General features: G+C 36.3%; 1 protein-coding gene across 1 annotated transcript; it reads left to right on the top strand.

Annotated features, from left to right (window-relative positions):
• The first annotated feature begins 622 nt into the window (after positions 1-622).
• Positions 623-22,762, top strand: pcyt1ab (phosphate cytidylyltransferase 1A, choline b). Its single transcript, XM_056477945.1, has 9 exons — positions 623-820; positions 5,085-5,191; positions 6,026-6,122; positions 6,206-6,322; positions 10,215-10,366; positions 13,328-13,406; positions 16,876-17,018; positions 18,108-18,296; positions 21,403-22,762. Exons 2-9 carry the CDS (start codon positions 5,087-5,089, stop codon positions 21,592-21,594), a joined length of 1,074 nt encoding a protein of 357 aa, XP_056333920.1. The 5' UTR covers positions 623-820; positions 5,085-5,086; the 3' UTR covers positions 21,595-22,762.
• Positions 22,763-22,956: the final 194 nt, after the last annotated feature.

Raw genomic sequence — 22,956 nt, 5'->3', positions numbered from 1 at the left:
GGCCCTTATATGCTGTAAGTGAAGTTTTTTGATTGAAATCTCCTTAAATATTTTGATTAATGCAATTAAATTGTTTATAAGTGAAAATGAATGTGTATTGTATGCAAATACACACACACACACACACACACACAAAACCATTTCATTTCATTTTCCTTTGGCTCAGTCCCTTTATTCATCAGGGGTCGCCACAGCGGAGTTAACCGCCAGCTGCAACCCAGTACTGGCAAACATACACTAGAACCAATTTTATTTCATCCAATTCACCTATATCGCGTGTTTGTACTGTGGGGGAAACTAGAGCACCCGGAGGAAACCTACGCCAAGAACATGCAAACTCCACACAGAAATGCCAACTGACCCAGCCGGGACTCGAACTAGCGACCTTCTTTATGTTCTTTTTATATATAATTTATGTTCTTTGCATATGCTGCGGCGGATTTAGCTCATATTAATTCAAGGGGATGGTTTAATTTTTATGTGATAATAAAGGATTAGATTTGTTTCTGGCGTAATCCAAAAGTTTGAAGCTGACCGGAGACCAGCACTATTTTGGACTAAAGTGTCCGCTAGATGGCAGGATTTCAAAGCGGAAGCGGGACATTTGAGCGGAAGTGTGCGTGTTGTTAGTGAGCGTTGATGATGATGATGGAGTTGTGAGGAGGGAGAGCTGTCATCATATCCGCAGCATATGGAGAATCATCACCGTAAAGTCTTTAAAACGTAAAGAAAATGTGTTTTTAGTCTAGTTCAGAAGTGCTGCCTTCAGCCTATGATACCGAGGAGGAAAGACGTGTTCAAGGAGGAGTCAAGAAGCAAGGTTAGTACTTTAAAAACAAAACGCCCTATGCTTCATTTGAAAAGACTTAAGTTTATTTCTTAATGTTAGTTCATGTGTGTTTAGTCTCCTTAATTTAGAGGGGAAAAGTTACTTTTTCAACCTTACATTGATACTAAAACCTGTCTTCAGGTGTTTCAACATAGTTCTGTTAGTTTGCTACCATATGGAAATCTGAATTATTAGAAAAAAAAAATCAAGATATTAACAAGAAACAAAGTCAAAACGGTGATTTTCAACAGAAACAGTTACTGTGGCGTTTAATTAAATATACATTTAAGTAATGTAATTAATGTAATTCAAGTAATATAAATTTAATGAAGAATGTTTATTGAAATAAAGCAAAATTACCACCAGATCTGTGCATCATTTGTTGGCGAAGGACATACAGTTGAAGTCAGAATTATTAGCTCAGAATTATGAACAATGTTGTTTAGAATTAGCAAACAATGCTTCTCTGAAATTTAATTATTAAGAAGACCGTGCGATTATAATTATTAAGGAGAATGTGGGAATATAAAACCAAATTTACTTCAATATATGTGACCCAAGACCACAAAACCAGTCATAAGTGTAAAGTGAATTTTATACATTACCTGACAGCTCAATAAAGAAGAATTTCATTAACATTGGACCATATTTAGTCAACTATTTAAAAACCTAGAATCTGAGGATTATAAAAAATTAAGAAATACTGAGAAAATCACATTTAAATTTGTTCTAATTAAGCGTTTAGCAGTGCACATTACTAATCTAAAATGGGATATATTTTATATTGTTTTTAGATTACTAATAAAGTATTAATATATTCACGCTCACAGTGGGAAATTGACTAAATATCTTCACAGAACATGATATTTACTTATTTAATGATTTTTTGCACAACAAATAAATGCATCATTTTGACCTGTACAATGTTGTTGTATTTACAAAAAAAAAAATAGACCTGTGCAACTTAAGACCAGGGTCACATGTGAAAATTTTGTGGTAAAGTTGTTTTTTTTATTCACACATTTAGGCTTTCTCTTATAATAATAATAATATAATGTAATAACATTTCAGAAAATTATTGTTTGCAAATTTTAAATCGTGAAATCATATTAGCAGCCAATGACTATCAAAGCACAACATTGTTCACAGTCAGTTAAATTGTGCTAATGTTGATTTACAGTCATACTAGCATGCCATTTTCTGACTGAATATAAAGTAGTAGCATAGTAAACAATATAGATCGTGTAAGAAGTTGTCACTGAACGAATGTGTGAATATAAAACCTAAAATAAATAGTTATATTTGTAAAATCCAAACATAAATTTGTACATTATAAATGTGATTTGGATATACAGTTGTAGTCAAAATTATTAGCCCCCCTCTTTTTTTTCTTTTTCGTTTTTTCCCCAATTTCTGTTTAACGGAGAGAAGATTTTTTTTTTTTTTTCAACACATTTCTATGATAGTTTTATTAACTCATTTCTAATAAATGATTTATTTTATCTTTGCCATGATGACAATAAATAATAAGTGACATTTAAAGGCTTAATTAGGTTAAATAGGCAGGTTAGGGTAATTGGGCAAGTTATTGTATAAGCATGGTTTGTTCTATAGGCTATCGAAAAAAAATTAGCTTAAAGGGGCTAATAATTTTGACCTTAAAATGGTTCATAAAAAATTAAAAACTGCTTTTACTCTAGCCGACATAAAACAAATAAGACTTTCTCCAGAAGAAAAAATATTATCAGAAATACTGTGAAAATTTCCTTGCTCTGTTAAACATCATTTGGGAAATATTATAAAAAGAAAAAAACTCAAAGGGGGGCTAATAATTCTGACTTCAACTGTATATCGTATTTCTCTGTGGCGTTGCAGTGTTTAGTGTTTATATTGCTGTGTTTATATCAAAATAAAGTTATTTCATAGTTCATAGGATTATAAAATACCTGAAAAACCTGAAGAAGTGATGGAAATATCTACAGTTAATGTGTGCATTTTGTGGGTCAAATTTTTTAAAACACCATTTTAAACACACCAACTTTACGAATGGTTTGGTAATGTATTGTTCAGAAATAAAGGAACTTGTCTGATTTCATGTCTGAGGTTTATAGCTGAACATTCAAGTGAACACTGGGCATCTTCCCACCGAACAATGGAGCAATTTAGAGGGAAGAATGGGGAACGAAAACGTTGTTTTCCGCTCTAGTGCCTCCTCTGAGAAACTGTGCCACATCTCACACTGTCCTTCATCATCATCATCATCATGCTATGATCTGGGTCAGCGTGGCTTTGTTTGTTTGGTGATGTGGCTTGCAAATCTACGTTCCTATTTGAGATCAGTTGACTGCATGATTTGTATGCTGCACTGTTCATTACCATTAAAACTATAACTTGTTCCTCAAGTTTTGATCTTCACCATGTTTATATATAAACAGTGAATTGGAGGAGAAAGATCTTTATGTGCAGGTTGAATGAAAAAATATGTTGAATTAAAAGTGTTGTTAATTAGATTGTTAATTAGATTTTTTTTATCTGTATACCAGATATCAGTGTTACAAATGACCATACTTTTTTGTATGTATTCATGAGAAAAATCAGCTTCTGCACTATTACAACACACTTTTAACATGTGTCTTATTTGATAGGTCAAACTGAGATTTCATTAACTCTTTGACTGCCGCTCTACCAAACGGTTGACCGTATTTTTACTGTTTTAAATAATGACTGTTAAAGTAATTTAAAGAATAACTTAGGGTTGTGCGATGTCAACCAATTTGACATCGTACAATGTCTAATGTGAAACATCACAATGGACGAATACTTAATTAATTCATAACGAATTAATTGTTTGTAGCCTACAGTTTAACCTACCTGACCCGCATGGTCTTAGTTTTACCCATGACCTAATCAAAAATAAATAGATACACACAAATTACCACCTGTCAATCACTTTTTCTGCGGGACTCTGGCATGAATAGGCAGAGTGATCAGTGTCGTCATAATGGCATCGACAAACTTGGTTGGTAAAAAAAAAAAAAGGTGCACAACCAACAGTATCTGAGGTTTACACTAAAATTACTAAGTACAATTGTGAAAGCGAAAGATTAAAGCAGTGTACTGACGCTGTGACACGTTACCTGATAGATTCAAAAGACCGAAGAGTCACGTTTAACAACTATAGTGAGACTCCATCCAGCGGTACATCTTTGATAAACTGTCTGACGTGCACTGGGGTTTGACGTGCTGACTGCCTGGAGCTCAGATGTGCGCATATGCTAGAGTGCATGACCGAGTGTGTGTGGGTGAGTGTGTGGTCACGTGATGTGCGTTTTCAGTGGTATAGTGTGGACGGAGGGCTTTTCAGAAATGCTAGGTAAAACACCAGTGTGGATGTGGATAGTTTTCATTCTAAAATGCCATTTTAAAACTAAGACGTATTACTGTAAACGGGGCGTAAGTGTGTATTTTTTGCGAGCGGGTTGCTGCTGCGATGAGGGGCGGGGCAGAGGATCGCGATCAGCATCGTGATGTCTATTGGACATCGGCGATGGACGGTGGCATCGTCTGTTGACCCAACCCTAGAATGACTGTTTTAAATAATGGTTTACACACACAGCATTACAAATCAAACAAACATAATCCTCATTTTAGAAATTATGGGATGTTGGAAAAAAATGCATTGACTTTGTTAACTAGCGACATTAGGAGTTAAGATAAGCAATCTAAACATTGTTCTTGGTGGGGCAGTTAAAGGGTTAAATAGATAAAAGAATGACAGTGCAATAGCCTAGTGGTTAGCGCACTGACATATGGTGTAGTAGCACCTCAGGGCGTCCCGAGTTCGAATCCCGGCTCGTGGACATTTCCCATCCCTACCCCCTCTCTCTCTCCCACTTCGCTTCCTGTCTGTAAAACTGTCCTATCCGCTTAATAAAGGCAAAAAGTCCAAAAATAAATCTTTAAAAAATAATAATAATAATAATAAATAAATAAAATAAATAGATAAAAGAATAATCTAAATAATCTAAAAAAAGATTCTAGAGAACCTATCTCTAGAAAAAGTACATGGGTCAGAGCAGTTCAAGCATTAAAACAATACAAATACAATACAATAACATATGCATGAAAACAGTCAAATTATACACGCACACACACGTAGAGTTGTCTAATGGGAAAAACTTGACTTTGGATGTTTTTACTAAAAGTGAAATATTAAAAATAGCTGTAAATATCAGTATGTTTGCTGTCTGTTCAGGGATGGAGGCGCACAGTTCAGGCGGCGGCAGGAAGAGGAAGAGAGAGCAGTCGAACGGAGAGATAACAGAGGGAGAGAGTTTCCCAAAAATGCCTTGCAGGACTGAGGTGAGGGTTTGGAAAGATCATTCCATTGTCAGTAAACGCTCAACTGTGATGAGATCATTTCCTGTGTACAGCATCCACTCACCTTGGTGTGTGTGTGTGTGTGTGTGTTTGTTTGCATGTGTGTTTGTGTATGTGTGTGTGTTTGTTTGTTTGCATTTGTGTGTGTGTGTTTGTTTTTGTGCGTGTGTGTTTGTTCATGTGTTTTGTGTGTGTGTGTGTGTGTGTGTGTGTGTGTGTGTGTGTTTGCATGAGTATGTATGTGTTTTCCTGTGTTTGTGTGTCTGTTTGTTTGTGTGTGTGTGTGTTTGTTTGCATTTGTGTGTGTGTGTGTGTGTGTGTGTGTGTGTGTGTGTGTGTTTGTTTGCATTTGTGTGTGTTTTTGCATGTGTTTTTGTGTCTGTTTGTGTGTGTGTTTGCCTGTGTTTGAGTGTCTGTTTGTTTGTGTGTGTGTGTGTGTGTGTTTGCGTGAGTGTGTGTGTTTCCCTGTGTTTGTCTGTGTGTGTGTGTGTGTGTGTGTGTGTGTGTGTGTGTGTGTGTGTGTGTGCATGAGTATGTGTGTGTTTGTTTGTTTGTTTGCTTGCATGTGTGTTTGCTTGTTTGTGTCTGTTTTTTGTGTGCGTGTGTGTGTTTATTTGCATGTGTATGTGTGTGTTTGCCTGTGTTTTTGTGTTTGTGTGTCTGTTTGTTTGTGTGTGTGTTTGCATGTGTGTTTATTTGCATTTGTGTGTGTGCATCTGATAGACGCTTTTTTGTGTCTGCTTTGTGTGTGTATGTGTGCTTGTGTTTGTGTGTGTTTGTTTGCATGTATTTATGTGGGTGCGTCTTTTTTTCTAGGGCCTGAGGGAACCTGCACCATTCGCTGATGAGCTGGTGACTCCAGAATCAGCATATGCTCGTGTCAGTATGGAGGAAGCCCTTCATGGCACTCCAGGTGTGTATACACTGAATTTACCAACACTCACTCTCACTGTAGGCTCAGTCTCAGTTTGAACTGAAAGCTTTCTCCCTCTTCAGAGGAGCGTCCGGTACGCGTCTATGCTGACGGGATCTTTGACATGTTTCATTCGGGACATGCTCGGGCCTTAATGCAGGCCAAGTGCCTTTTCCCCAACACATATCTCATTGTGGGCGGTGAGTCTGAGTTTATAGTACTGTATTTATTTATTTATTTACACTTAATTGCTTATTTTAATCCAATTTATTTGCTTGTTTTGATTACATTTATTTAATGTAAGTTGTAAAAAACAATTAAAAATTATTGTATTGAAGTTTGGATTTATTTAGCTGTTTTCAAATGAATTATTTTATCATTATTATAATTATTAGATTGTTTTAGGCAAATATTATTATAATTAATATATTGAAGTGCAAAAAAAAATTATGTACAGTGGTGGAAGAAGTACTGAAGTAAAAAGGAGCCCTTTCAAAAGTACTCAAGAGTAGTGAGTATTACGCTGTAAAAAGCTGATGCATTTACATGTAATTTGTGGATGTGTGTAAACGTAACATTCTGTAGTGCATTTAGTTATTGCCCATTAAGCACACAACATCAAGACGTTAATATTAGGTTAGATGACATCAGGTGACCAAAACTCACTGTCTAGCCAGCGTCTAAGAACAACGTTATTTTGATGTCCAATAATGACGTCAATGATATTTGATTGATTTTGGGTTGTGTTGGAAAGTGACCAAAATCCAACGTTAAGCCAACATCTTAAACCAATGTCATATTGACGTCAAATACTGACATTAATTCATCAGGTATGGCAACCAAAATCCAACATCTGAAAGACGTCATAGTGGTAACGTCCACACAACGTCAAGCTGTAACATCATTAGACGTTGATATTTGGTTGATTTTAGGTTGGACGTAGGACATTGATGTCGGCCTGACGTTGGGTTCTGACGTCAACCCGATTTTCAATTCCAAACCAAATGCAACGTCCCCACGATGTTAGGGTACAACGTCAATCTGACGTCATGTTGACTACTTGTGCCTGCTGTGTGTTTAAGGCCATTTCCCTCATCAAACAGTAAACATCATCTTCTCATCAGTGACATGCATCTAAACAGTCTCTGGGTCAATGCATGTGAAGATTTTGGACATCTTCTTGGACACTTTTAATGCTTCCAAACAGTTTGCTGCAATTATAAATCCCCCATGTCTTGAGGTTGTTCATTATGATGCGATTTACCTTCTGTGTGCGATTTGATTGGACAGGAATCATAAGACAGATTTTTCTAATCCACATAGACGAGACAAAATGAAGTAGTGACTGCAGCGTGAGGGAAAGTAGTGGAGTAAAAGTACCGATACTGCACTAAAAATGTACTCAAGGGAAAGTAAAAGTACACATTTTAAAACTACTCAGTAAATTACAATTCCTGATTAAAAACTACTCAATTACAGTCATTTGAGTATTTGTAATTTGTTGCTTTACACCACTGATTATGTATATAATTTTTTGGTTATTTTAATGATTTTATTTAATCTTTTTTTTATATTTCTCTATTGTTTTTATTTTGAAAACACGTCATTTAACCAATAAATTAGTTCTTCATTTAATATCTGTGCTTCATTATATTAATAATGTATATATTTTTTGTTATTTTAATGATTTTATTTAATCTTTTTTGATTATTAATTTACTTATTTGATTATTTATTTTGATATTTAAACCCGTCATGATTTATCCAGTACATTTGCTCTTCATTTAATATCCTCAAGTCTCACCAAACCCAACTGAAAAAATAAAGCAGGTAAAGCTTTATAATATTCAACTCAAGTCACCTTTAATCATATCACACAGTTGGAAAAAATTGGACATTTATTAAAAGGAAAATCTGAATCATTCCAGAAAATGTGGGAAACTCCTTTGAGCTGTCATGGCATTGATTATAATTCTACTATGTATCCTTAATTGTACACACCACAATATTGTAATATTGTTTTGAACTACACCACAGTGCTGTTTTTAATTTCATTTATTTAGTTTTATTTATTAATTTTTATTTTTTTTTATCTTATAATTTCTTTTTATTTATTTTTCTTTTCTATTTTCTCTTTTTTCCCCCTTAAAATAATGTATACTGTTCTTGTTCTACTCAGTACTGTGTACACACAACTAATTTTGAAAAATCCAATAAAAATAAAAATCATATCACACAGTCGCTTTATACATCGCAGATGCTTTTAAAGGAATCAGTGATGCAAACCTCATCAAATATGAGGCAAATACAACATTTGCTATAAAGCTAATAGTGTCATTATTTAGCCTAAGTGAAGTTTAAATTTTAAACTAATTTCGAGAGGAGCATGTGCTCATGATTGACCCAGCTGGTCCACATTAGCTAATTATGATCCTCCAATCAAAGGATCCCAAGTCACTATATATATCCTCATTTCCTCTCTACAACTATCTTCGTCTGGAAGAAACCCTCCTCCTCCCCTTCTTCCACCTTTATCCAGAATGGGTGGCACGGTGGCCCAGTGACTAGCACGTTTGCCTCACAGCAAGAATACCAATGGCGTTGGGTCTTCACTGGGCCATCTGGTGTTCCTGTGCGGAGTTTGCATGTTCTCCCCGTGTCCGCGTGGGTTCCCCCGGGTTCCCTGGTTTCCTCCCACCATCCGAATGTGCTCTATATTATAGATAAAATAAGCCTAAATCTTTTTTCTAATGTCTTACTCTCAGGAAGTTCACCTTGGCCTCAGCAGCGGGGGAGTTTCAGATCGACCTGAGCTCAGTCTCCCCTCGCCCTGTGAAAGGAGGGAGCCCTGGGCTCGAGGATACCTTGAGCTCAGGGCTCTCTCCCGGGACAGCACGCCAAACAAGCTATGTATAAATCGTGAGCTAAGTGTGAACTCTTGAAATCAGCTGTGTTGATTCAGTTCAGTGGATCATTACAAAACTAATACTGTTTAGCTATAAATAAACACTACCAAAGACAGTTGAATCAGTAATATTACTGAACATTTAAATGACTCCTTAGTTAATATTCAAATATATTCGTTATAGAATTGATTCATCTTTTTATCAGCATTAGTAATTAAAAAACAGTTCTTTTAAGCTCAGGTTTATTAAAGAATGTCAGTACTAATGCTTTACTAAAGGTTGAAATGAGCTAATGGTGTTCGTGTTGCTATAATACGTTTCAATGTGCAGCCATGATTTGACGTATAAATTTAAAGGCTTCACAATCATGAATGAAGACTAGTTAGTTTGTTTTTGTGTGTGTTTGTGTGGTTGTATCTGTGTTTTTGTGTATTTTCATCTGTTTGCGTGTGTGTTGTGTGTGTGTGTTTGCTTGCATTTTTTGTGTTTGCAAATGTGTGTGTTTTTGTGCATTTCTGTCAGTGACATCGGTAATATTACTGAACCCAATATTACGTTTTTAAGGGCTTATTAGTTAATATTCAAATATATTCGTTACAGAATTGATGAATCTTTGTCAGAATTACTAATCGAAATATTATTTTAATCTCATGTTTATTAATCAGTGTCAGTAATGATGTATTACTAATGCTGAAATGAGCTAATGGTGTTGGTGTTACTATAATACGTTTCAATGAGCAGCGATGATTTGACGTATAAATTTAAAGGCTTCACAATCATGAATGAGAACTAGTTAGTTTGTTTTTGTGTGTGTTTGTGTGGTTGTATCTGTGTTTTTGTGTGTATGTCTTTCCGTTTTTTGTATATTTTCATCTGTTTGTGTGTGTGTTATTGTGTGTATGTGTTTGCTTGCATTTTTTGTGTTTGCAAATGTGTGTGTTTTTGTGTGATATCGTTTTTGTGCGTTTCTGTCAGTCACATCGGTAATATTACTGAACCCAATATTACATTTTTAAGGTCTTATTAGTTAATGTTCAAATATATTCGTTACAGAATTGATCAATCTTTGTCAGAATTACTAATCGAAATATTATTTTAAGCTCATGTTCATTAATCAGTGTCAGTAATGGTGTATTACTAATGCTGAAATGAGCTAATGGTGTTCTTGTTACTATAATATGTTTCAGTGTGCAGCGATGATTTGACGCTTAAATTTAAGGGCTTCACTGTCATGAATGAGGACGAGCGGTACGATGCGGTGTGTCACTGTCGGTATGTGGATGAGGTCGTCCGCAACGCTCCATGGACACTCACACCTGAATTTCTGGCCGAACACAGAGTGAGTATTCAGACGGCAACTGCATAATCGGGTACTTTTAATTTGCAGTAACCCAGTTCAAGCACATCCAGTGAACTGTATGCTGTTACAAAATCACTGCGTTTTCTTTAAAAAGCACTGCCTGATTCCTATATGATATAAAGTGGGTCTCAGAATTTCACCATGTCTTTAAAATAAGACATTTTATCTTACCACGGTATTTTTAATATTCTAGCCTGCTGATCCTGGTGGCTTCCCATCTCGTTTAACACCTAAACAACTAAATGAATCTATTTAATCTATCTATAAGTCTATTTAACTGATTGTATTTTAATTACATTACAACATTGATGCTTTAAAAGGAACCGTATGAAATTGAAAATAGTCACATTAAGCTTTCACCGACAGTTCTTCTGTAGGGGAAGAAACACTAGCTGTGCATATAGCCCATTGCAGTCCTATCATTTGAACAGAAGAGCATTATTATGGGTTCAGTTCCTGAGGAGTGCTTGAACTGATGTTTACTACGAATGCAGTAGAGCTCATTTTGGATAAATGCAGCTACAAATAACAAAGCTAATTTCCTTTCACAAGATATTTGGAGGTTTATAACTGTAAACCTTTTGGTTTACAGCAATTTTATGTTTAATGTCAACTTACCATTCTAGTAATTCAAATTCCCATACAACTGATATGAATGCAGTGGCACCGTGGCTCGGTGGTTGGCACTGCCGTCTCACAGCAAGAAGGTCGAGGTTCGAGCCCCGGCTGGGTCAGTTGGTATTTCTGTGTGGAGTTTGCATATTCTCCTTGTGTTGGCGTGGGTTTCCTCCGGGTGCTCCGGTTTCCCCCACAGTACAAACGCATACGCTATAAGTGAATTAGGTTAACTAAATTGGCAGTAGTGAATGTGTTTGCGTATGGGATTAACATCAGAAAGGTCCGACCCTTCCTATCTGAACATGCAGCTCAACTCATTGTTCAAGCTCTTCTTCTCTCCAAACTGGATTATTGCAACTCTCTACTAGCCGGACTTCCAGCTAATTCTATCAAAGCTCTTCAGCTGCTTCAGAACGCAGCAGCACGAGTGGTCTTTGATGAACCCAAAAGAGCACATGTCACTCCGCTACTCACCCGTTTGCACTGGCTGCCAGTTGCTGCTCGCATCAAATTCAAAGCTCTGATGTTTGCTTACAAAGCGACCTCTGGCTTTGCTCCTTCGTATCTGCTCTCACTTCTGCAGATTTATGTGCCCTCCAGAAACTTGCGTTCTATGAATGAACGTCGCCTCGTGGTTCCATCCCTAAGAGGGAAGAAATCACTTTCCCGAACTCTCGCATTCAATCTGCCCAGTTGGTGGAATGAACTCCCTAACTGCATCAGAACAGCAGAGTCACTTGCTGTCTTCAAGAAACGACTAAAAACTCAACTATTTAGTCTCCACTTTCCCTCCTTATCTTAACTGCCTCTCTGGCTATACCACTAACTGTACTCTCTCTCAAAAAAAAAAAATTACATTACTACTTTGCTTCTTAGACTTTACACACCTGAAACTTGTCTATAGCACTTATTCACTGCTGCTCTTATAGTTGTGTAAACTGCTTCCTTGTCCTCATTTGTAAGTCGCTTTGGATAAAAGCGTCTGCTAAATGTAAATGTAAATGGGTGTTTCCCAGAACTGGGTTGCAGCTGGAAGGACATTCGCTGCGTGAAACATATGCCAGATTAGTTGGCGGTTCATTCCGCTGTTGTGACCCCTGATAAATAAGCAACTAAGCCTAAGAAAAATGAATGATATGAATCCTTTTTTGAGTACTAAAGAAAAAATGATATGAGGTTTAGTCATTTATAACATAATCATTTTGGGGAGATGATTAGCCATTCTTGTTAATTAACATAATGCTTTGTTTTGTTTTAGAACCAATGTCTTGTAACTGTTTAATTTGTTGTCATTACTCTAGTGCAGTGTTTCCCAACCCTGTTCCTGGAGGCACACCAACAGTACATATTTTGGATGTCTCCGTTATCTGACTCATTAACTTCAGGTGTTGGAGTCTCTTCTGATGTTATGATAAGATGATTCAGGTGTGTTTGATTAGGGAGAGGTTGAAAATGTGGACTGTTGGTGTGCCTTCAGCAACAGGGTTGGGAAACACTGCTCTAGTAAGTGCATGTAACATATCAAGAGTACTGTGTTACCTTATCCTTTAAAGTCATTCATTCATTTTCTTTTCAGCTTAGTCCCTTTATTAATCTGGGGTCACCACAGCGGAATGAACCGCCAACTCATCCAGCATTTGTTTTATGCAGCGGATGCCCTTCCAGCTGCAACCCATCACTGGGAAACACATACACACTTACACTACGGACAATTTATCCTACCCAGTTAACCTGTACCGCATGTCTTTGGACTGTGGGGGAAACCAGAGCACCCGGAGGAAATCCACGCGAACGCAGGGAGAACATGCAAACTCCACTCAGAAACGCCAGCTGATCCAGCCGAGGTTTGAACCAGCGACCTTCTTGCTGTGAGGCGACAGCACTACCTACTGCACCACTGCATTGCTTTAAAGGCATAGTTCACCTAAAAATAAAAATTCTGCCATCATTTACTGAGCCTCCACTATTCAAACGTGTTTCTTTTGTTGAACACAAAGGGAGATATACTGAAGGATGCTGTAAAAACAGCCATTGAATTCCATTGTATTTTTTGATACTGTAGATGTCAGTGGCTGCTTTTCTCCAAACATTCCTCAGATCATTTAGTTTTGTGTTCAACAGAGCAACTCATAAACTACTTGAGTGGGAGGAAGCGATGAGGAAATCTTCATTTCTTTTTTTGAGAGTGAACTGTCTCTTTAAATATTATACAAGTACAACTAATGATGAAATAAATGTCAGGACTACCTGAGATTTGAAAGTCTGAATGTGTTTCAATATCATGTCAAATCTTCAAAAATCATCAGTACTTGTTCTTCCCAGATAGACTTTGTTGCTCACGACGACATCCCGTACATCTCAGCCGGAACTGATGATGTTTACAGACATATAAAGGATGCAGGTAGATGCTCAACTTTTGCGTTACACAACTAGGTCACACTTTACAATAAAGTTTCATCAGTTAATGTATTTACTAACATGAAATAAGTATGAACATTAGTAAATCATTTATTAATCATAGGTCAACATTTACTAATGCATTATTAACACACAAATTCATGCTTAGCTAGCATTACTTAATCTACGGTGATTTAACATGAGCGAACAATGACCAACTGTATTTTAATGAACAAACACAAACAAATACTGTTATAAATGTATTGTTTATTGTTTGTTCATGTTCGTTAATGCATTAAAGGTGCCCTATAAAGAAAATCAGAGGTAAAGAAAATTGAAGTTAAATAATAAGAAATCAGCTAATTGAAATACCCATACCATGAGCCTCAAACATCGTTTCCTCATTCTCATGTAAACTCTCCCAGTGTAAAACCCTGGTGAAAAATAAGCTAATCAGAGCACAATACAGACTGTTGCGTTCAGCATTTGCATTTAGGTACTTAAGATAACATGTTACTTTATCCTGACCTGACGAGCAGCTACGTCATCAAAAGTTCAGCAGCCACTAGCTATGTTTCCATCCAAAAACGCAAATGAACTTGATGCTCAAAAAACTGGATTATTGCATAAAAGACGTGCGAATAAAGCAGTGTTTCCATCCATTCAAAGTCAAAGCGAACAAAATCGAACAAAAATCGTCACTTCCTGATTATCTGGTGCCAAATATCAACAGTAATAACGAAATTTGCAGCAGTAGGAGAAGCTGCGTCAATCCTTTCTTCATCTAATAAATGACTTGCGCCTCAGAAGGCAATCCTGGCACGTAGTGAACGCGCGGTGGCGTTTGAAGGAGTCAAACGCGGAGCACTGACACTCTTGATTCTGGAGGTCATTTATAATATAATAACACTAATACTTAAACGGTAAAGTGTTTTAGAATGACCAAAACATCATGTCAGATGTTTTATAATGTGCTCAGCCCTGCTGGTTTCTCTATTCACACACATTTTTATCATCACATGATCTCTTATCACAAAATCACATGACCTTTTTAATGCGCATACTGAAATTTGTGCGGTAAATCGTAGTTTCATTTGTGATGGCCTGAAATTTGTGCGGTAAATCGTAGTTTAATTTGTGATGGCGTTAAATTGGTGCGGTAAATCGTAGTTTAATTTGTGATGGCGTTAAATTGGTGCGGTAAATCGTAGTTTAATTTGTGATGGCGTTAAATTGGTGCGGTAAATCGTAGAAATTTGTGGTTTCCATCGTAGTTTATGTGCGTCTTTTCTTATCGAATGAAAAGTTTATCCTACTCAGTTATGCGCATACATTTTTAATGTGTATTTTCGAAATGTATGCGCATCATGGCGTTCCCATCAACCGTTTTTTATGCGTATATGCAAAATAGGTGGATGGACACATAGCTAATGATATGTTGGACACGGGATCTTTAATATGCACGGCCTAGGCTGCGTTAACTTACTATATACGTAGGACCTTTATTTTGAAAACGGTAGATGCAGCAAAATTACAGCCGCACCAGATTGTTTTCTATGTGTTGCTATGCAACGACTTCACTAGCCATCTGTTCACATGCGGTTCAGGATGCAAAATGCAGGATATACGGATTATACATTTATTCAGCTCCTCCTCGAAGAGGCATAAGATATGTTTAATGGTATCTTGTGTTAATTTATTGCGTTTGGTTGTATTGAATGTACAAACTCATTAGCTGTTTCCATCCAAAGATGCAAATAAAATTTATTTGCAAAACTGGAATATCGCATAAAAGACGTGCGAATAAAGCGAATAAATCGTCACTTCCTGATTAACTAGTGCCAAATATCAACAGTCAAAACAGAATTTGCTGCGGTAGCTGCGTGAATCTTTCCTTCATTTAGTAAATGACTTGCGCCTCAGAAGACACGCAATGAACGCATGGTGGTGTTTGAAGGCATGAGACATGGAGCACAGACGCTCTTGACAGTTCTGGAGGTCATTAATAATATAATAACACTAATGCTGAAATGGTTCAGGCGTTTTAGAATGACCAAAACAACATTTCAGATGTTTTACAATGTGCTCAGCCTGCTGGTTTATCCATTCACACACATTTTCATCATCACGTGATCTCTGATCACAAAATCAAAATACTGAAATTTGTGCAGTAAAAGTGTTTCCATCGTAGTTTATGTGCGTCTTTACTTATCGAATGAAAATTTTATCCTACTCTGTTATGCGCATACATTTTTAATGTGTGTTTTCGAAATGTATGCGCATCATGGCGTTTCCATCAACCGTTTTTTATGCGCATATGCAAAATAGGTGGATGGAAACACATGTGGTTCAGGATGCAAAACGCAGGATATACGGATTATACATTTATTCAGCTCCTCCTTGAAGAGGCATAAGGTATGTTTAATGGTATCTTGTGTTAATTTATTGTGTTTGTGTCGCGTTTGGTTGTATTAAATGTTCAAACTCATTAGCTGTTTCCATCCAAAGATGCAAATTAAATTTACGTGCAAAACTGGAATATCACATAAAAGACGTGCGAATAAAGCAGCATGTGAAAATCGTCATTTCCTGATTAACTAGTGCCAAATATCAATAGTCAAACAGAATTAGGAGAAGCTGCGTGAATCTTTCCTTCATTTAATAAATGAAGACACGCAGAATACACGCAATGAACGCATGGTGGTGTTTGAAGGCATTGGACATGGAGCACAGACGCTCTTGACAGTTCTGGAGGTCATTTATAATATAATAACACTAATACTGAAATGGTTCAGACGTTTTAGAATCACCAAAACAACATTTCAGATGTTTTATAATGTGCTCAGCCTGCTGGTTTATCCATTCACACACATTTTCATCATCACATGATCTCTTATCACAAAATCACATGACCTTTTTAATGCGCATACTGAAATTTGTTCAGTAAAAGTGTTTTCATCGTAGTTTATGCGCATTTTTTCTACTCTGTTATGCTCAAACATTTTTATGCGCATTTTTAAAATATATGCGCATCTTGACGTTTCCATCAACCGTTTTTTATGCACATATCCAAAATGTACATAAAAATAGGTGGATGGAAACATGGCTGTAGACTGCTGAGTGAAGGTGTGCACTTAGCTGCTAGTCAGAGCAGAGCTCATTAATATTCACAACCATTCCAAATATGGACAATATCGAGCTTCTGATTCTAGGAGCATTTTATGGAGTAATATAAGAGTATGGAGTAAAATAAGCATATAAAACCATTTCTGGAGATTATTTGAACTTACTTAAGCCACATACCTACTATGTAGATATGAGCGAACAAGTTACCTTTTTGAGTCAATGCAGTATATGGCTCCATTAACTAATAAAGCCTTGTTGTAAAGTGTTACACACAGTTATATAGCAGTCAGTATATTAGTTTTGTCAACAGAATCACAATATTTGCTGCCTGAATTCTGATGTTTTAGGTATGTTTGCACCGACTCAGAGAACAGAGGGCATCTCCACATCTGATATAATCACTCGTATTGTACGTGATTATGACGTTTACGTGCGCCGTAACCTGCAGAGAGGCTACACTGCAAAAGAGCTCAACGTCAGCTTCATCAATGTGAGTGCGCTAACATTTAATAACAGAATTTCCCCCAAATGCTTCCTTTAGACTCAGTCTGAAGAAACATTAAGTCCTTTATTTTGGAAGTGTAACTGTAAATTGTTTTGGGTTGACTTGGGTTGTTTTTTTGAACCTAATCCCTATCATTGTAAATTTATTACGACTGTGAAATGATTAATCACAATTAATTGCATCCAAAATAAAAGTTCAAATTTATTACAAAATATATTTGCCCGTGCTGTGTATATTTTTGTTATATATATGAAATATATATATATATATATATATATATATATATATATATATATATATATATATATATATATATATATATATATATATATATATGAATGACTGTATTGTCATATAATGCTTGTTAATATTTATATAGACAAATTATATATAAATATATATGCAAACATATTTATGCTGTATATTTTTGTATTTTATGTACTATATGTATATATATATATATATATGTATATATGTATGTATGTATGTATGTATGTATATATGTATATATATATGTGTGTGTATATATATATATGTATGTATGTATGTATGTATATATATATGTATATATGTATGTGTATATATGTATGTATATATATGTATGTATATATGTATGTATGTGTGTGTGTGTGTTTGTGTTTATACATAAATATACACACACACTTGCGTATATATTATGTAAATACAAACTTTTACCTTGCATGTGATTATCAGGATTAATCATTTGACAGCACTAAAATTTCTTATTCATTTATTGCTTTTTCTGGCAAAATTTGACATCCATAAATGTACATTTTCAAATAACATTTTCAAATAAATATATATGGGAACTCTTTAAAAAACTCTAGTAATTAATTTGCATGTGAAACTCTTTCTCGGTGTAAATCTTTTAGAACTTGTATAATTTGCTGTGATTTAAGTTGTGTAACCCTCTTTCTGTTCATATCGTGTCTTCTTTGTAAATGTTCTTTCTTGCATAATAAAATAATAATAAATGTGAGTGCGCTTCACTACACCTTTCATTTATCAAGTGTTGCAGCTGAAGTAAACTCTCTGCTGCCCTCTTGCTGCCAGGAGAAGAAGTACCACCTGCAGGAACACGTGGACAAGGTGAAGCAGAAGGTGCGAGACGTGGAGGAAAAGAGTAAAGAGTTTGTGCAGAAGGTGGAGGAGAAGGGCATCGACCTCATTCAGAAATGGGAGGAGAAATCACGCGAGTTCATCGGAAACTTCCTGCAGATGTTTGGGCCGGACGGAGCGCTGGTAAGACTGGACTTATACAGCACTTATACATCTTGAGACTGCTGAAGCGTACGTTCAACTAATTTGATTAATTGCATCCAAATTAAAAGTTTGATTTGACATTTGTGTCTGTAATTTCTCCAATATATGCATGTGTGTGTGTATTTATATACATAATCAATATTCATGGCACACAAACATTTATTATGTCAAAACAAACTAATTTTGGGTGTGATTAATTTTTCCTCAGGACTAGTTTTTTTATATTTGTTTTATTATAATCGCACTAAACCATATCATATCAGGTTTCATATCATACACTGCTTATTGCTTCAAACTAGAATTGGGTCGGCTAAATTGTCCGTAGTGTATGTGTGTGAATGGGAGTGTATGGGTGTTTGATGGAAGGGCATCCGCTGTGTAAAACATATGCTGGACAAGTTGGCGGTTCATTCCGCTGTGGTGACCCCAGATTAATAAAGGGAATAAGCTGAAAAGAAAATGAATGAATGACACCTGCTATAAGTGGTCGGCCGATCAGAATAATCTAATCATCTGTCCAATCAGAGAAGAGCAAACTCTCGGACAAGATCTTAAAAGCTTTAAGGGTTAGTTCACTCAAAAATAAAAATATGTTTGTAATTACTCACTCTTATTTCTTTCTAATCCCCTGAGACCCTCGTTTGTCTTCAGAACACACATTAAGATATTTTAGATTAATTCTGAGAGCTCGCTCATCCTCCATATACAGCAAAGTTCCCGACTTGTTCAGAAAAATCTTCAAAACAGACCAGAAAGGCCCCGGTATAAGTTCGTTTTTGCTCTTCGTTTGAAGATTTGGGGTCAAAAACAAACCCAAAACAAAAAGTTGTTTCGAACAATGTAAATTAACTCAAAACAAACTTAGTTTTGGCCGGATTCAGGGCTGCAACAACGGATCGATTAAATCGATTACTAAACAAATTTCAGAATCGATTCGTCGTGTCTTGCAATGTGCGGAGTGGAGTGAACACACTCTGCCTCTCTCGCGTACTGATGCCAGCAGAGTTTGGCGCCTCTTAGACAGGACAGAGCAAAAAAACAAGCGGAGGTAACGTTAGAGGAAAGATACATGGCGAAGCAGAGAAATCTGTCTATCACACTAAATAAACAAAAGCAGCATGACATGAAAAATTCAAACTGAGCTTAGGCGTGTTGGCTGATGCTGAGCCAGAGTATCACAATATGTCATAGTATCACAATTATGCAGCGTTTTAACCACCTAATGCTTATTTTATGTTTTAGACAGGTAAATACAAACAAGTACTAGTAAAACAATCCATTTAGAGTTTGTAAAACACATAAGAAAGCCTATGGAAGTCTAACAATCTAATCAAATGTAATTAGCTGATGTGTATTATTCACATCAGAGACACATAGTGAATGTAACTATAAAGTTCAATCTATTCTTCTCCCTGAGTAACTGCTGAATTTACCTGCTGAATTCTGCATGTTTTGGTTTTATAAATGAGGCAAACGACTGGACGATGCTTAACCTTCTGTTTGAGATTATATCTCATTAAGATTCATTTTCTTACCCCATTGAGAAATAATTTCGCTTGTTTTAAGCAAACAATCACTTAATTTTGAGGTGTTTTTTTTTTCCAGAAAACAAGACATAATTTCTAATGCTATTTCATGTGTCTAGTAAGTATCTTGATTTAAGATTCTTTTAGATGTTTGGATTGAAAACAGGACAAAACTACTAAGTTAGTTATTTATTATTATTATTATAACAGCTCAGGGATGTTCAAGGACATGTTTGTTCACTTTCTAAAGATTTATTTCTGTTTTTAAATAAAGAGTTGGAAATTAATGATTTTTAAAATCCGATTAATCTAAAAAATAATCGACAGATTCATCGATTATTAAAATAATGGTTAGTTGCAGCCCTAGCCGGATTTTGTTCAAAATGACGTCATTTCAGTTTTTGGGATTTTGGTTTTAAGTATAGCGAGGCCTTAAGCCTTTAGTGGTTCAAGCAGAAATGATCAAGCTTCAGGAATACTTTTGTGCGCACTCGAAAAGAGATTCTTGCTGCTTTTTCAAACTCCTCATTTAAAATGAACAAACACAATTATCTAGATTTGTTTTTCGAAAAACTAAATTGTTTAATGTTCAATCCGCTTAAATTAGTAACGTTAACTTAATGGATTTGGGTTGGGAACACATGAATGAATTGTGTGGAACTTTACATTTTTTTACAGTGCAAAGAAAACAAAAATAACAACATTTCCTCTCCTCATTGTCACTATGTAGGAACTTTTCAGATAACATACAGCAGAGAAAATAGGTTTAAACACGTAACCATTTTTCCCAGAAAACATGTTTCTGTGCCGTTGACTTGAAATTGTCGCCGGATGTTGGTAACAACCAAAGAAATCCATATATGCAATGAAAACAAATCTAATTGGTTTACTAATCATGTGCATAAAATGAAATGACAGAGGAAAAAGTACTGAACACATGAGGAAAGGGAGGTGTAGAAAGGCAGTGAAAGCCCAGACAGCAGCTGAAATCTCTGTTCGGAATATCAGCAGCCTCAGTCCAACATCTACATTAGCAGGATGATTAAGATGAAACCAGGGTGGACATTTCAGCAAGACAATGATCCAAAACACAGCCAAGGAAACTCTCAGATGCTTTCAGAGAAAGAAAATCAAGCTGTAGAATGGCCCAGCCAATCACCTGACTCGGATCCAATAGAGAATACAAAATAAAGCTCAGATTTGATAGACGAGATCCACAGAAGCATCAAGATTTCGACAGTCTGTTGAAGAAAAACTCACACCTGAGAAACGCACGTGACTTCATTCTCTATGTGAGAGGCGTCTTTAAGCTGCCAGCACCAAAAAAGCCTTTATATAAAGTATTGAACACGGTTCAGTAGTTCAGTAATTTCTCCTTCTGTCATTCCTTTCTTATTACACACAACTCATTATTCAGATTGTTTTTATTTAGTTTTTTTATGTTTGGATTGTTTGGATTTTTACCAAAATCTGCTTCAATTCCATGTCAACAGCTCCTCTAGACAGAAATATTATTATATTTTGCTGATGACCGACATCATGTTTAATGTGTCCAACAGAAGCACATGTTGAAGGAGGGAAAAGGACGGATGTTACAGGCCATCAGTCCCAGACAGAGTCCCAGCAGCAGCCCTGTCCGCGAGGAGCGCTCGCCCTCACCCAGCTTCCGTCTTCCCTTCTTCACCTCTTCTCCATTCTTCTCTTCTCACAGCGGTTCACACTACTTCAGCAAAGATGACGACGACGACTAGATATCCGTTTCTAAAAATCAAGCGTCTGTTTTTCACACATTGTTCCTGTTTTACTCGAGTAGCCAAGATTGTAAATACAGGACGATCTGGAGTAAGGTTTATTTGAGTAAGGAAATCAGTGTTCATGAAATTATTCCACCCATTTTCTCTCCCTCTCTCTGTCCCTCTGAAGGTTTTTATCCCACATCTCCCTCTCACTTCAGGGAGATTTGCTACACACCACTACACCAAAAGACTCCATATTGTTGGGCCTTTCTTTTGGATACATTTTGTATTCGGCCTTGCATAATTATGCACTTCACATTACTCTTCGTCTCGTTCTCAGCCGCAGAAAACTCGCATTCACCTGCTTTCATTGTTTAGATCCTTTCATACTTGAACAGCGGCCAAATCTGAGAGCAATTCCAGCACGAGGGAGGGCCAGAAATCTGCTTTTCTTCAGCTTTAGTCTGTCCATAACTCAGCGTGTTTTATTTTTCACTCGCTCTTCATTCATCAGTCTTTTATGCTGAAGTTTACTGTCTGTTTTTCCTCATATGAACCCTCTCTCAGAGTCTGATGTGAAGTAATAATTCCAGGCGTCCTGGCATCTCCATTAAAACCCAGTGTTACGCTGTGGCACGAGTCCCAGGCTTTCTGAAAAGGATTTGCCCGCTGAATGTTTACATTACCCAAGCCCAGCGAGGGACAGTGTTACACGCAGGAGAACCAAGACCTGTTTGTTTACATGTTTGCGTAGGACTGGAAGACCACAGTAGGATTACATGATGCTCGCCAATAGACTAAAACACAACTCAGGACAAGAATAGTAGTTTAGATTAGTCATTGAAAATCAATAAAAACTGGAGTAAATCACTAAACCACCTTGAAAAACTAAAGAAAATGTGATGTTATTCACTCACTCATGAGAAACAAAGGACACACAATATACTACAGCACCTTTAATGTCCAATAATATTTTAGAAAACGATTATTTAAAACAAAAAAAAGTCATTTTTCAATATTTTAATGGGCTTAAATTCAGATATGCTTGACATAGTCCTTGCATCTACACTTGAAAAAGCTTTTAGTTTCGTATTGCTTGTTTATGAATAACATTTTTGACCTAAAGAACCTGGAATGAAGGGTTGGATCTTCATTGAGTGCTATTAAAACATTTCTTTTTAAAGAGTCTCGATTAAGTTTTGTCACAGTACTGAAATTTTAAGAGTCTATTTCCCGCTAACATTTGAGCGCGTGCTTAAACAGTGCTGATTTGCAATTGTGTTCACATGCTCAACAGAAATGACTGTGATTGGCCATGAAGGTCATCAGTTCACTGAACTCAACGCTGTTTACTGAGTGTAAACACAGACACAGGGA

Source organism: Danio aesculapii, chromosome 18 (assembly GCF_903798145.1).
Source record: "Danio aesculapii chromosome 18, fDanAes4.1, whole genome shotgun sequence".
Classification (NCBI taxonomy): domain Eukaryota; kingdom Metazoa; phylum Chordata; class Actinopteri; order Cypriniformes; family Danionidae; genus Danio; species Danio aesculapii.
The sequence above is the reverse complement of the archived record's forward strand: the minus strand, read 5'-3'. Positions and strand labels throughout refer to the sequence as shown.